General features: G+C 42.8%; 1 protein-coding gene across 2 annotated transcripts in view; it reads right to left on the bottom strand.

Annotated features, from left to right (window-relative positions):
* RNF17 (ring finger protein 17) overlaps positions 1-15,087 on the bottom strand; it is a 123,206-nt gene that overhangs the window by 22,900 nt on the left and 85,219 nt on the right. The window contains exons 25-30 of one of the 2 annotated variants that reach the window (XM_019525070.1): positions 12,243-12,333; positions 10,471-10,586; positions 9,833-10,146; positions 9,054-9,221; positions 7,335-7,450; positions 6,718-6,798 (exon numbers count right to left, since the gene is read on the bottom strand). In XM_019525070.1, the coding sequence (XP_019380615.1) occupies positions 6,718-6,798; positions 7,335-7,450; positions 9,054-9,221; positions 9,833-10,146; positions 10,471-10,586; positions 12,243-12,333 (886 nt within the window). Of the gene's footprint in view, positions 1-6,717; positions 6,799-7,314; positions 7,451-9,053; positions 9,222-9,832; positions 10,147-10,470; positions 10,587-12,242; positions 12,334-15,087 lie in introns of those variants that run through there. The other variant, XM_019525071.1, reaches the window with a different exon arrangement.

The following is a 15,087-nucleotide window of genomic DNA, read 5'->3' as shown; positions in this document are numbered from 1 at the left end:
TTTTCCTCCGGCTCCCCACATATTTGAAAAAGGATTTTTTATTGTCCTTGATGCTCGAAGCTAGTTGGAGTTCAGTTGCAGCCTTGGCTTTCCTGGTTTGCTCCCTGCAGGACCAGACCAGTGCAGAATAATCCTCCTTGGAGGTGAATCCCATCCTCCATCCTTTGTAGGCCTTTCCTTTTAGCCTCAGGAGGTCTGCTGCATCCCTGAAGAGCTAGGGGGGCTGCTGTGCCCTCTTGCTGCCTTTCCTCCAAGATGGAATAGAATTAGCTTGTGCATTGAGGATCGCTCCCTTGAGGAGCAACCACTCTTCTTGAACTCCCCTCTCCCTGGGGTTGTGGTCCCTTAGGGACTCACTGACAAGCCTCCTGAGCTTATCAAAGTCGGCTTTCCTGAAGTCATGGACTTCCATGTTGCTGACTGACTTGCCAGCTTTAACGGTGGATGGTGAAGGTGAAATATGGGTTAAACAAAACTACTATGAAGTGGATAGATAATGGACTCAACAGCTGCAACCAAAGTGTAATTATAAACAGATCTGTGTCAGAATGCCACAAGGTTTCAAATGGAGTCCCACAGGAATGCTGCAATAGAGAGCTTCTTGAGCAGACTTGCAGACAACACTAGAAAGGATTGTGCACATGGTGGAAAACAGAAGCACAATTCAGAACGATCTGGACAGATTGGAAAGCTGGGCTGGAGCTAACAGGATGAAGTTCAGTAGTGACAAATGCAAGGTGCTACACCTTCAGAAGAATTATCAATAACACAAATACAAAATTGGGGACCACATAGCTGGATGGCAGTACCAGAAAAGAATCTAGAAATCTTGGTGGACTGTAAACTCAATATGAGTGTATAGTGTGATATAGCTGCACAAAATTGGCAAATGAGGTTTTGGGATGCATCAGTAGGAGCATTAGGTACAAGACACAGGAGGTGATTGTGTCTCTCCACTTGGACTGGTTAGGTCTCTTGTATAGTATTGCATGAAGTTTTGGGCTCCACATTTTAAAAAGGATGTGGAGAAATTTGAGGGGGTTCAGAGGTGGGTAACAAAAATGATAAAGGTCTTGAAGGCCAAGTCATATGAGGAAAGGCTGTAGGAAATTTGTATGTTCAGCTTGTGGAAAAGGTATCTAAGAGGGAATATGACAGCAGTCTTCAAATGCTCAAAATTCTTCTATAAAAGAGGGAAAATACTGTTTCTCTCTTGCTGCAGAGAGCAGAACATAAACCAGTGGCTTGAATTTATGGCAAAGTAGGTTTAGACTGAACATCAAAAGAAACTTCTTCACTGTTAGGATAATGAGACAATGGAATAAATTGCCTAAGAAAGTTGTGAAATTTTCATCACTGGAGGTGTTCAAGAAGAGGTTGGACAAGCATTGGTTAGGAGCGATGTAGGATTAGTTATGCCGATAGCACATTATGGGCATCTCTCAGGCTTCTAGGCTTTGCTGGTTGTCAAGTGGGGCCAGGAAGGAATTTTCTTCCCTTCCTATTGCTACTACACATTGGGTTCATTTTATTTTATTTTTTTGCCTCTCTCAGAAGCATTGGGTGTTGGCTATAGTTAGAGCTGGAAATTTTGACTGGGGAGTGTGGCAATACTGTGAAACTAAAATCTGGAGGTTTTGGCCTGAGGGTCTTGCCCCTCTGCTTAGGGTCAGACAGATTGTTGTATTATGGCCAGAAAGGAATTTTATCCTATGGTTAGATTGGTATGGTCTGTTGGTTTTTCCCCTCCTTTGCAGTGGGAGGCATGACCCTCTTCCTTGGATCTCTCAAGCATATTTTAACAACTGTCACAGCAGTCCTGCTGTCAGTCTCTGTGCCACCCTCCTCTACCCCCTTTTGAATCTTCCCAGCTGGTACAGGTAATAATCGCTGTTGTGCTTTCATGGGTAGGCAAGCAGACTAGGATAAGTGTTTGTTTTTGTGTTTTACAGTGTAAGCAATAAAAGGTTGGGCTGCAGACCTGTCTCTTGCCTTTTTATCACAAGCTAATTTGCAAATTTACATGTAGTACCCTAAATGTAATACATATGAGGGCCTTTTATGAAAAATACCCCCAAAAAACCACTACAATATTCCACAAATAAAAAGCATGGGAGACAAGGATACCACCAAAGCTAGCCACTGTGATGGTAAAGGTTATTCCATTAACATAGGCTTAAATGATTTTAGGAAGAGGATATTTCCTCATGGTACAAAGGGAGGCAAAACCTTCAACAGTCCTTGCTAATCAGTTAGCTCTGAGGATCAGAAAAGGATTTTTTCCCCGCAAGTCAATATGTTTGATCCTGAGCAGACTAGTAAAACCCTCCAGCCATGCATTTGACTACCAACAGAAGGACTAGTGCATGCAGTCAATCAAAACTACTACTTTCAGTGACCAATAGCTACTTCTTTTGAGAAAGCAGAAGTGGGGGGGAATGCTGCTCTCCCCCAACCCCATCTCCTACAAGGCAATAAAGCCTTCATAATAGAAATAAAAATTCCTTCCTGGCTCCTGCAGGCAACCAGCAAACCCCCTGAATCATGAAATTACTTTCTGCACAGAAACAGTTCTTTCTAAAGTCTAACCTAAATGCCTGCATCCACATATCCAAATTAATCAAGAAGGCACCCTATCATACTCTCCTTTTGTTATCCAATCTACACAAGGGAAATAAAAAAAAATCTTACTTATACAATTTCAACCATTACTTAATGCTTCAAGACCCAAGATCCCTACCCATCTCCACAACTGGAGATCTAAAAAAACTCCACAACACAAACTCAAACAGATTCTGTTATAATTATGCCATCAAAGGGGGATGCGTGGTCAATCAACAGTTCTAGCCTATGTCATGCCAATCACAGTAGTAACAGCTTACGTAGCACAAGGGAACCCACTCTGACGGGAGCCCAAGGAAAGGTCATGCCCCATCACATAAGGAAACTCAACTGCCTGTACACAAATGCCAGGAGCTTGGGTAACAAGCAAGAGGAGCTGGCCCTTCTCCTGGCTGATAAAGATTATGACTTTGTAGGGATAAAAGATACCAGTGGGACTCCTCCTACAACTAGCTGGTACATATAGAAGGCTATACCCTCTCCAGGAGAGACTGTGTTGGGAAGAGCGGTGGGGGTATAATTCTCCATGTCAAGGAGCAGTACTCTTCCCTTCAAACTGAGTTCATTAACCATGGAGGGTGTCTTGAGACCCTCTGGGTTAAAATACGTGGGGGGGGGAGCATGGGGAAGGGGATATATTCACAGGAGTCTATTACAGATACCTAACCAAGAGGAAGAACTAGATCTTGAATACAACAGGGAACTGGCCAAGGCCGCACGGTCATGATGTATGATTGTCATGGGAGACTTCAATCTCCCTGACATCTTATGGGAAAAGCACACAGCCAGATCTGACCAGTCACAACTTCCACACCTGCACTGATGACCTGTACCCGGCTCAAGAGGTCTACAGGCCAACTGGGGGAGAGGCACTTCTGGATCTGGTTCTGACTAAAGGGGATGATCTGGTGACTGATCTGAGGATCAAAGGTGACAGCGGCCATGATCTGATTACTTTCTCTGTCCAATGCAGGGTGGGCAAATCCCTCAGTAAAACAGAAATCCTTAACTTTGAGAAGACTGACTTCCACAAACTCAGGAAACTGATCAGTCAGGCACTAAGGGACCATGGCTCCCTAGGAAGGGGAGTCCATGAGGAATGGTTGTTCCTATAGAACACAATCCTCAAAACGCAAGGGAAGTCCATCCCGTCCCACAAGAAATGCACTCAAAGGGCAGGGAAGCCCCCTTGGGTCAACAGGGAACTTCTGGGCCTCCTGAAACAAAAAAGAGAAGCCTACATCACATGGAAAACTGGAATCATCACCAAGGAGGACTACTCTGCACTAGCCCGTACCTGTAAGGAGTGGTCCAGAAAAGCCAAGGCAGTAACTAAACTCAGGCTAGCCACCAGACTCAAGGATAACAAAAAGTTTTTCTTCATAAACGTGGGAAGTGGAAGGAAGAACAAAAGCAATACTGTCCCCCTGTGAAATCAAATGGGGCAGCTGACATCTGATGCTCAAGAAAAGTTCAGTCTCCTAATGATTACTTTGCACCAGTTTTCCACCCACCCAAGGGGGTCACATTGTCAGGCAGGACGCAAAGCACCCAGGGCTCGGGAGATGGGCCCACAACTGACGAAGATCAAGTGAGAGAACACCTCAGGAGGCTTGACATCCATAAGTCTGTGGGCTCGAATGGATTGCACCCAAGAGTCTTAAAAGAGCTGGGGGACATCATAGCATGCCATATGGCCAAGATATATGAAAGCTTGTTGTGCTTGGGTGATGTACTGGAAGACTGGAAAAGAGCCAACGTGGTCCAAATCTTCAAGAAAGGGAGGACAGAAGATCCAGGGAATTACAGACCTGATGTCCATCCCTGGAAAGATCTTGGAGAAAATTATCAAGGGACCCATCTGAAACAGGCTAACAGAAGGCAACCTACTGAATGCCAGCCAACATGGTTTTATTACTAGAAGGTCTTGCCAGACCAACCTCATCTTCTTCTATGACTAGGTGATGCATTGCCTGGACAAGGGAAATGAGGTTGATGTCATTTATCTGGATTTCAAGAAGGCCTTTGACTTGGTCCCCCATGATGTCCTCATGACCAAGCTGGGGAACTGTGGCCTTGGTCATCTCACAGTCCAATGGCTGGGGAACTGGTTCCAGGGTCAGATCCAAAGAGTACTAGTGGATGGGAACAAATCAATGTTGCGCAAGGTTACCAGTGGAGTCCTCCAGGGCTCAGTGCTTGGGCTGGTACTCTTCCATTAATGATCTGGATTTTGGTGTCAGATGCGGGCTGTCAAAGTTCGCAGACGACACTAAACCATGGGGGAAGGCGATCACACTGGAGGGCAGGCTGGCCTGGACACGCTTGCAAAGTGGGCAGACCTAAACTTGATAGTATTAAATGTAGAGAAATACAGGGTACTCCACCTTGGGAGAAAACCAGCATCATACTTATAGGTTCGGCAGTGCTACGCTTGCTAGCACTGAGATCGAAAGAGACTCGGGGGTCTTGATTGACCAGAAGATGAACATGAGCCACCAATGTGATGCTGTGGCCAGAAGAGCAAACCAAACTCTGGCATGCATCCACCAATGCATCTTGAGCAAAACCAGGGACATCATCCTCCCGCTTTACTTGGCTTTGGGGGTCACAGCTGGAGTACTGCATCCAGTATTGGGCCCCACACTTCAGGAGGGGATATAGATAAGCTTGAGAGAGTCCAGAGGACAGCCACCTGTATGATCAAAGGCCAAGAGAGCAAGCTTTATGAGGAGAGACTAAGGGATATGGAACTCTTCAGCCTGGCAAAGAGAAGGCTCAGGGGGGATTTGATGGCTGCCTATAAGTATATGGGGGGGATGCATCAGGATCTGGGAGAACAGTTGTTCACCAGGGCTCCCCAAAAGATAACTAGGTCTAATGGCCACAAACTTCTAGAAGGCCAATTCAGACTCGATTCAAGGAAAAACTTCCTTACAGTCTGCATGTCCAAGGTCTGGAACAGACTCCCCCTAGAGGTGGTGCAAGCACCTACTCTGGACTCATTCAAAAGGATGTTTACCTTGATGGGATCATTTGATCCCTGCAGACTTCCTGCCTCTGGCAGGGGGGCTGGACTCGATGATCTCGAGGTACCTTCCAGACCCTAATGTCTATGAAAGCTATGCAATCACATTTTAGTTTATTATACTCTATCATTTAATTGATATCCTACCTAAACAGTTTGTGCCCTTCAGTACCTACATTTCATGGTTACCACTCAACCATGTTTTGGTTACTCTTATAACATCTGGTTTCATGTTCCACACTGGGTGGCTATCTCCTTGCTTATTCAGGTGAAACTAATCTTTAAAGAAAAGTCCTCTGTCTATGAATACCTGCTAGTCAAGCATCCCAAATATTCCTGAAAGTACCAATCCATTAACTTTCAGACCTCCATCCCCCACTCCCCATACTTACCTGTGTCCAGTGGCTGGGGCTGCTCCCATGACCCGGCCTTGCTCTATACTGGCCATGTGCATCTGTGAATGTACGCCCGCTGCCTCCAATCATCCCAGGCAGCCACTTGCAGGCTGGAACCTGCTCACAACCCTTTCAAATACTCTTGCACCACACTTTCGGGTTGCAACCCACTGGTTGAGCATTTCCAATACATTGAAAGATGATATACACCCCACAATTTCCACATTATCCTCCTCAGATATCAAGTCATGCTTAGCAACTCAGCTACTGACACTATTTGCCAGCACCTTTTTTTAAGGAACAGTCTCTCTCGCTCTCACAAAAACATCAGCATAAACCCACTTAGGGAAACAGAAAAACACTCTAAAACATCAAAGAAGCAGAGAACAGACACAAAAAACAAACAACCCCCCCACTAAGAACACGATACACACACACTGAAAGCATGGGGGGAAATGGGAAGCAAGCATGAACATACCAAATTCCCTAAAAACTCAAAATCTGCTGTTAACTGCTCCATATATTAGATTACACTAATCACTGCCATCTGATTTCTTATATAACCTGAAGCAACAAGTTTTATTCCACTGCATCAGTTATTCAGAGTATATGTTAAAAGATACATGCATTTAGTAGGCTTTACTTCTTATACCCAAACATAAATTAAATTACCATAATATGTATTTCAACAACTCTTGCCGTAAGTAGTTCTTGAAGGAGTTCTACTGCATCTGGCTGCCAAAAACTTCCAACCTAGATGGTGAAGGAAACCCCCCCCCACACACATTACAAATGCCAACAAACAGAATGTAGTATTACCTACCGGCATGCATTTCCACATAGACAAGGGCAGATCTTAGAGAGCAAAAACATAGTAATTTTTAGGCATTTATATTTAGAAATATTGTTGTACCTACATCATTATTGTAAATCAAATCAGTTTTACTGTGTTAATAATACTTTTCCACAGAACGTAAGCTTTAACAACTTGGAGGGAAGAGGGGACATGCCAAAGGAAACTAATGGAATTTAACTCCTTCTTTCATTCTGATTTCCAATTTATGGGATGATCCAGCAGAGTCTACAGAACAGACTTGCATAGAATGCTTTTGTACGTGCCTGTAACTATATCTATACATATACGTAATCACTTAACTGAATACACAGTTTACATGGCATGATTTCAAGCGAAACTTTTGTCAAACCTCACATTATCATGAAATGGTTTAGTATGACACAAAGCCATTAGTATTTAATCTGAACCACTACCAAATTTAACATTTACTCACTGGTACTGTTTTATAGAGCTGGCATGGGATGCAAAATGGAGGTATTTCAGCATATAACAAAGTTGGATAGAGATGACACTGAGGGATCTTTTCAACATAGCCATAGTCCAAGTATTCCACCTACATAAAAAACAAAATTTCTTTAAGAAAAATGTTCTTCTCCAGCAGGGGTATTAGACAATACTGTCAACAGACTGTTTTTTCTAAAAAGACAGAACTCATGATTGTGATGGCCAGAACAAGAGGGGTTAAAACAATAAATATATGCTCTTGGAAACATCTGGTAATTGTCTGACAGTTAATATTAGCTAATGCAAAGCTTGCAAGTTTGCAAACCGCAAATGTACCTTGTCTGTCATAAGTTTAACCAAAGTGTTGAAACTAACTGTCTGCACTGACCATGAGCTCCAAAAATAAAACTGCAAACATCAACTAATCTAACAGTTCTTACTTAAAGTTCAACCATAACGACAAACCCTGACCACAAAATATAATTAGCATCTTTTGTAAATCCAAGGAAGAGGAAGAAACCAAGGGGTTGAACTTGGGCGGAGTAAATGCTAATCTCAAACCCCAAAGTGATGTGGTGTGATTTGCTTATTGAGCGAGTCCAAGTTTAGGCAGTAACCTTTTATGATAATTTCTAACACCTTCTAATCCCATAGGGTAACAGCTGTAGAACAAGATTGTGAGTGGCTCTGAGCTAACATAAAGTAAGATATAAAAAAAGCACGTATGTCAGGTGAGCAGCATGAAGGATGGTACAGAAGGACCATTGCTGTACCAAGCCCGGACCCCAGACTCCCAGTGTGAGTGAGGACCGGATCCTGACCTAGAGACCTTCCCAGTAACCCCTTGGACAGCGTTGAACGTAGATGTCTGACTTCGCTGGAACAACTTGGTGCACACCTGGCATAGAGGGACTGCCAATAAGTTGCCAACCCCATGTGGGAACTCTCTGCTTCTATCTGATGTTATTATTCACTATTAGCTCTTTATTACTGTACTATTTGTTTGTCATAATAACTTTCCTGTTAACTGTTGTATGTGTGAGCTATCAGTAAATTTGCCTTTGCTTCACTCCTGACTCGCCTCCTTAATCCCAAACCCAGCAGCCTAACGGCTGATACACTTACAACGCCTAGTTGGCCTGTGACACGATTCATTGATTTTTGTACTTTGGATATAGTCCACTGACTGAGGAAATGGTAGGTCAGAGCAAGCATGCAAAGTTTCTCTCTCAAATTAATAAGAAAGTCCGATTTTCACCAAAAATACTTCAGCAAAATGTTAATATAAATACTTGCAGAGAGAAGTCTGTTCCTCATGAAATGGCTCCACGCTTAATCTCCATATTCAGAAAATAAAGACGTAAATGTTTATTAGCCTAGTCCTAACCAACAGAGCTGCTTGTCAAAATCAGCAAACATGAGAGAGCAGACTGATTGGACTCTTTTAATTGAATCAGTATTGAAACATGAAGTTTCTACTGACTGAGTAGTCATCTGAATTACAGAACTAGTATAATTTACACATTTAATGTTTATACTGTTGTCAGTTATAAAAGGAGATCAACAAAAGCCACTTCCACACAGTGATCCCTGATAATGTCTCTGATGGCCAAGAGCTCCTGAATTGACAAAAATGCTAATGCACACAAAGATAAAGATACAGAGGCTGTTTTGTCATACAAAATAAGTTATAAAAGAAAAAACAAACTTACCCTGATAGCACCACCAACAACTTCTGTAACTTTACCTCGATACCACATGGTATCCGGTCCTCTTATAACGCAAGCTTCTCCTTTTCTCCAACAATATTGTTCAAGAAGACCAAGACATTTGAAGTTACTTTGTATATCAGCCATCAATACATTTAATACTTTTTCTGAATAAAAATGGGGTAAAACGGAATTTTTAAAAAGCGAATATCAGATTTCTTTAGTTGAATTGTTAGAATCAAAAATAAAAGTTTACATAATGTTAAGGTTGAACCATAATAATTTAGAGTAAAATACACAGCTTTTTTCACAGCAAATTTCAATGCACATTTTTATTCCTAAGCATCTCCAACTGGGTTGGGATTCTTGATTTCAAGTTCTGATAATTTTACTGTTCTGGAACAGCAGCAATAATTTCAAGATTATAAAATGGAAAATATGGAAATACTGTAACTGTATAATACAATCCCTAAATTAGCTAAAATAACTTCTAAAAAGTAATTTCTTATTTACAAAAAAATCTTAAATTTGAAGTGTAATTTTACTACTGAATATCATAACAGGATAAAATATGAAATCAGCACGTGTTTTATGACAATACGGCTGCTACTGAAGATACAAGGTTGCATATAGCATGCATCTCATCCCAGGTGATGTGTGGCATGTGGCCAGGCCCGGCCTGGCCCAGCTTTTTGGCACTCATTTTAGTACTGTACTGCAATGCCAGTAATAAGTATACCATAAGGATATTTTATTTTCTATACATATAAAATCTTACCTAAAGATTTTGGTATTATATAAATAATTCCATCATCTCCAATACAGCTTATTAGAGCCTGAAAAATTTCCTCATCTGGTACAAGGGGTGGTTTATATACTCTGTCTGGCCTTGACTTTAGCACTGACTTTGTTTTGCATTCTTTGGTTTCACTTCGTTCACTTGTAGAAAAAACAACTTCTTGCTTTGGAACAGAACTTTTTGGTATACTTTCAGTTTCTGGAGTCAGCTTGTTTAAGACTGAGCTCTCTTGCTTCAAACCAACTTCAAGATATTCCTCTGGGACAACAGCACTTGTGTCAGTTTTATGAACTCTAACAGATTCAACACAATAAATCAGAAGATCAGGTACTTGCAAGTGAGAAAGAATAAAAATTAGATCATAATTTGATGAGCACAGTTCAAAATCAGTTCTCAGTCTAAATAAATAACTACAGAATGCATTTGAATGTAATGGTGAAAGAAGATACCACCATGCCAATTTAAAATGCTATCCTGCCTACAGAAAGTTTGAAATAGAGCATGTAAATTTCCAATGATTTACTAGTTTAATATAATACCAATCTTTGTGTCAACTATGATGGCAACTGAATATATGAAAAAACAGTTATATTTAGCCCCCCCAAAAATATTTGTACCTTCTGTTTCTGAGAGCCAAGCCCTTTGAAATAAGATATTCAGAAATATCAACAGACTGTTCTGCTTCATCTTTGCAAAATATTTTTACAGGTAACGGCTGAGTTGCACCTTTTTCCTGGGAGAAATTTAAAAGGTCACACAACACAATCCAACTTAAAAGTCTCCTTAAATACTGCTTTTTTTATTTTTACTGTTTGTCATATCAACAATTTGCCTAAGCCTTTTACACAGGGCACTGTTCTTTGCCTAGCAACTTTTCTTTGTTTTCTGATCTCTGCCAGTGTTTCTACTTAAGTTTTGTATTATGGCAATGAAAAAGGGCTTGAAGATGACAATTTACTGCAGAATGGATAACATGATGAGGAAACAGGTGTGATTAAAGAAGTTTAAAAAATGGAGAAGAAATAATTTTAAAATGTTGAAAGCATTATTTAAAAAGGAGGTATTACAAAATGAGATTAAGGAAATGCTATTCTGAATGTACATATATATATATTAGCCACCAAACCATGGTAGGGTGTAGCCACTATTTTTGTTGCTCTTTCCCTGTCTCAGCTGCCCTCTCTCTTGGAAAACAGTGCTAACCTCAATTCCTGGATATTTACTATATATATGCACATAAAAAAATACAATATATTTTAACCAAAAAGTAAGGCACCACTTATATAAAATTTAAGAAAAGCTGGAAAAATTTCAAAAACACAAGTATTGGGAACAAAAATAAATGAAAGAGCCACCATTTTAGTAGCAAATATCCTATAATGAGAACATCAATGTTCTTGAAATTATTCACAACAAACAATCTGTTAGTGAGGTGACAAAGTTTATATATAACCATGGCAAAATCTACATGAGAAATAAGGAGGTAGTAAAATTACTTTTAAAAGAAAGATATTTTAAAGATAAAATATCTTGATTTTACTGATACCTGGGCATTCAGAAACGGATGGTAGTAAAGTAAGTTAGAAACCAGTGTTGAGTAAATTCACTCAGCTAAGGGGACTAATAAAATCTTAAGCGTCTAATCTTGTGGCTTCCACTGATCTACTAACAACCTTTATTTCATCAACTGTAAAATCATCCCTTCTTTTACACAGGGAAAGCTGATCAATAGCTATGTCCAAATTAAGAAGAGACAGAACTTTATCACATTCATATTTTAGAAGCACCACAGCTTAAATCCATCTCACTATCGCCTCAGTAGAGTCTAACTTAGTGTGCAGGAGCTATCTGAGAATTCTTTACTGTGGAAAAAGGAAAGCTTTTTTTGTTTTTGTTTTTTGGGTTGCCAATTTTATTTCTTTCAAAAGAGAGAGAAAAGCCATGCAAAGGAAATCCTATCATTGCTTAGGTTTGCAGGCCAACTGGTAACAACTCTGGTCAGCAGTTTCAAAGGCTGCTGCTGACAGAGCTTAAATAAAAATAAAGCCAAGCATTTAAATAACATCTACAGCAAAAAGGTGACAAATAAGAACTACAGTCATGCTCTATTTGAACCTAAAAAGTATTGCAAAGTATCAAGAAAAAGTCAAATTCAAAACATGGTTTTCTTACCACTATTTGATAGAGGCTCTCTAAAAAGAAGAGAAGGCAATAACTGTTAAGATTGTAAGCTTCAAGAATGTCAAGTCCTTACTTAAGAAAATCTGAAAAGTGATGCTCCCAGATATGTAAACTAAAAGAACAAATCTCAGCATGGAATATGTAACTAAATGCCCTCTCTCTTCCCTAATCTGGGACAAATTCCATTGCACACATTTTCATTGCAGACCTGTATGATTACAGTTGCTACTGCTCCAGTAAGGTAACATGAGATCAAATCACAAGCCGTTGCTGTCCACTGCTCACTCCCACCAGCTGGTCTAAAATGTAAAATTAAAATATGCTTTAGTAAAAACCTCATTTTCTGTTGTCCTATGATCTTTAAGGCTTACATATAAAACACTCACTATCAAGACTGTAATGGTTTTATAGACTATCCAGATTGACAGGAAACAAACCAGGTATTAAAAGTCAACAAAAAGGAAAAGAAGCAATGCCACTACCTGCTGCAGGTACAAAATGGTATTGAAAAGAAAAACTAAAGTACTTTAGGAAGGCCTCAGATATATGAAAACAAAATTTGCACTACATCCTTGTAAAGAAAGCATTCCAGAAATGTTACAGAGGGTATGAACAGACATCGCACTCGGCCTGTTTCATCCAAGAAAAAAAGTTGTTCCTTCTTAACTGTTGTGTACACCTGTTCAAGTATTACTTTGTTGCGTGGTTGCTTCACTGTCAATAGGTGGCTAGCAAGAACACACAACCTAGCATGCCTTGCAGTCACCAGAGGTTCCCAGGGATTCCACAGTAGGTGGAAACCACTCACTGGTGGGAATGCTTGAGTGACTGGATAGGACCATCCATCCACTGCTACCTCCTACTACTGCCACCACTGCTGCCATGTTCCTACCATGCTGCTTCCATGGGTCTGCTGAATGGACTTGCCCATTGACTTGTATGTGATCTTTGCCCAGCAGGTCACGGTCACCCAATGTCAGCAGCTTGTGCTCCCAGTTATGTGGTAACTGGACTAGTGGCAGCTCTCATCAGCAAAATCAGCAAGGATGAATGTTTCAAAAGGGAGATGACTATACACCTCCTGGATTTCATATTAAACCACAGGCTATGTGTCCAGTTCTACCTCTCTCCCAGCACAGACAGCCCCAGAGAGGTGCTGGCTAGTGCAATACAATGCATCTTAGCTGCTGGGGGAGAATCTCCAAACCAGTGGAATGGTTCTTTTGCTTCAGGATGATGAACAGCAATGGGTGGAAGTGGATCATCCTGGGCAAGGTACATGACACCAGGTTGTTCAGAAACACTGCTGTCCATGAACTGATGGAGGGGGGAATTTGCCCCTGGCATGCCCAATGTCAAGGTGTTGGAGTGACTCCAACAGTGGGTTTGACTAAGGGCCCTGCCTACCTAGCTTATGAAGCTGTTGATGGATTGCCCAGATGCCTGTAAGGTGCCAACCGCACCTTGTCATGCATCCATAGATGCATCTCAAGCAGGTCCAAGGAGGTGATACTCCCCCCCTCTATGCAACACTGGTCAGGCCGCAGTTGGAGTACTGCATCCAGTTCTGGGTGCCACACTTCAAGAGGGATGTGGACAACATGGAGAGGGTCCAGAGGAGGGCCATGCACATGATCAGGGGGCAGCAGGGCAGGCCCTATGAGGAGAGGCTATGGGACCTGAACCTGTTCAGCCTCCATAAGAGAAGGCTGAGGGGGGATCTAATAGCCTGTTACAAACTAGTCAGAGGGGACCAGCAGGCATTGGGGGAGTCCCTGTTCCCCCGAGTACTACCAGGAGTGACTAGTAATAATGGTCACAAGCTGGCAGAGGGTAAATTCAGATTGGACATCAGGAGGCTGTACTTCACTGTCAAGGTGGCTAGGATCTGGAACCAACTTCCAAGCGAAATGGTGCTGGCTCCTACCCTGGGAGTCTTTAAGAAAGACAAGTTGTCCCGGGGAGCTGAACAATAAATGGGACTCACCTGCAGCTCCCAACGAAAGGTGCACGAGGCGGAGGGAGAAGCCCGCGCAGCTCATTAGCTGCCTGTTTATCAGGTTACGCCCAGCCGGTGACATCATGGAGGAATGCTAGCCAGCGGCGTTAAAAACGACAGTTGCAGCTGCGAAGGGGGCGGATAGCTCCAGCGAGGAGCAATGCCCAGCCCCACCGACGAGGGAAGCAGCGATGGCAGCGGTGAACAGTGTAGCAGCAGGAGAGCCGGCAAAGGCTCTGACAGAGCAAGAACGGACCCCGCAGCTGGAAGCTGCCCCAGATGTCGAGGGTGCTGAAGGTGCTACAGGGAACGTGATGGACCGGAAGCCAGAGGGCAGCATGACCCACAGGTGGGGTGTCGGAGCAACGGCGCGCAGAAGCAGCCACACCAGGCAGGAGAGCCCCCAGGAGAGCCCCAAAGGGGTGCAGCCGGGGCGGGCACTGCCGCCAAGCTAGGAGGTAGTGAGCTGGAGGAGGGACCGGGAGAGCAAGGGGCCCAGGACGGACCAGAAAGGAACCGAAAAAGGTTCAGAATAGCCTGCTCCGCAAGTTGAGGAGCTGAGTAGTTAGCTTTTCCTTTTGAGGTTTGAGTTGTTGGGTAGCCCTGGCTGAAGGGGACAGAGCTGGGGCAACGTCCTTATAAAGTAAGGTTGACGGGGTCTCGGTGAGGCCAGAGTCTGTGCGGAAAGTCCCGTTCTGTGCCGGGTGGGGAGTAGGCAAGGAGGGCCGTGGGCCGAGCTTGCTGGCAGGCACCATGACAGGGGTGATGGCCACTTAGGGGCAGACCGGTGGATGTCATTCCATGGCTGGAGAACAAGAAACAACGGAGGAAGGACGCACTAAAGGTGGCGTGAGGCCGGGGTGCAGCCCCGTGAAGTGGCCCATGAAGTGACCGTCGAGGGATCCTGGGCCATGGAGTGTACCGCGAACCGACCCTTGACACTGAGGAACATCAAGTCGTGGCAGATAAGAAAGGGGTCGGAGGCACGGGGAAAAGAGAACTGCTCCAACACCAACGAGATCCCAACAGGTGTGTGACATCTACCTACAGGGCT

This window comes from Gavialis gangeticus, unplaced genomic scaffold (genome assembly GCF_001723915.1).
Source record: "Gavialis gangeticus isolate Ggan-Ray unplaced genomic scaffold, GavGan_comp1, whole genome shotgun sequence".
NCBI classification, from domain to species: Eukaryota; Metazoa; Chordata; order Crocodylia; family Gavialidae; genus Gavialis; species Gavialis gangeticus.
This window is presented reverse-complemented; position numbering and strand designations above follow the sequence as displayed.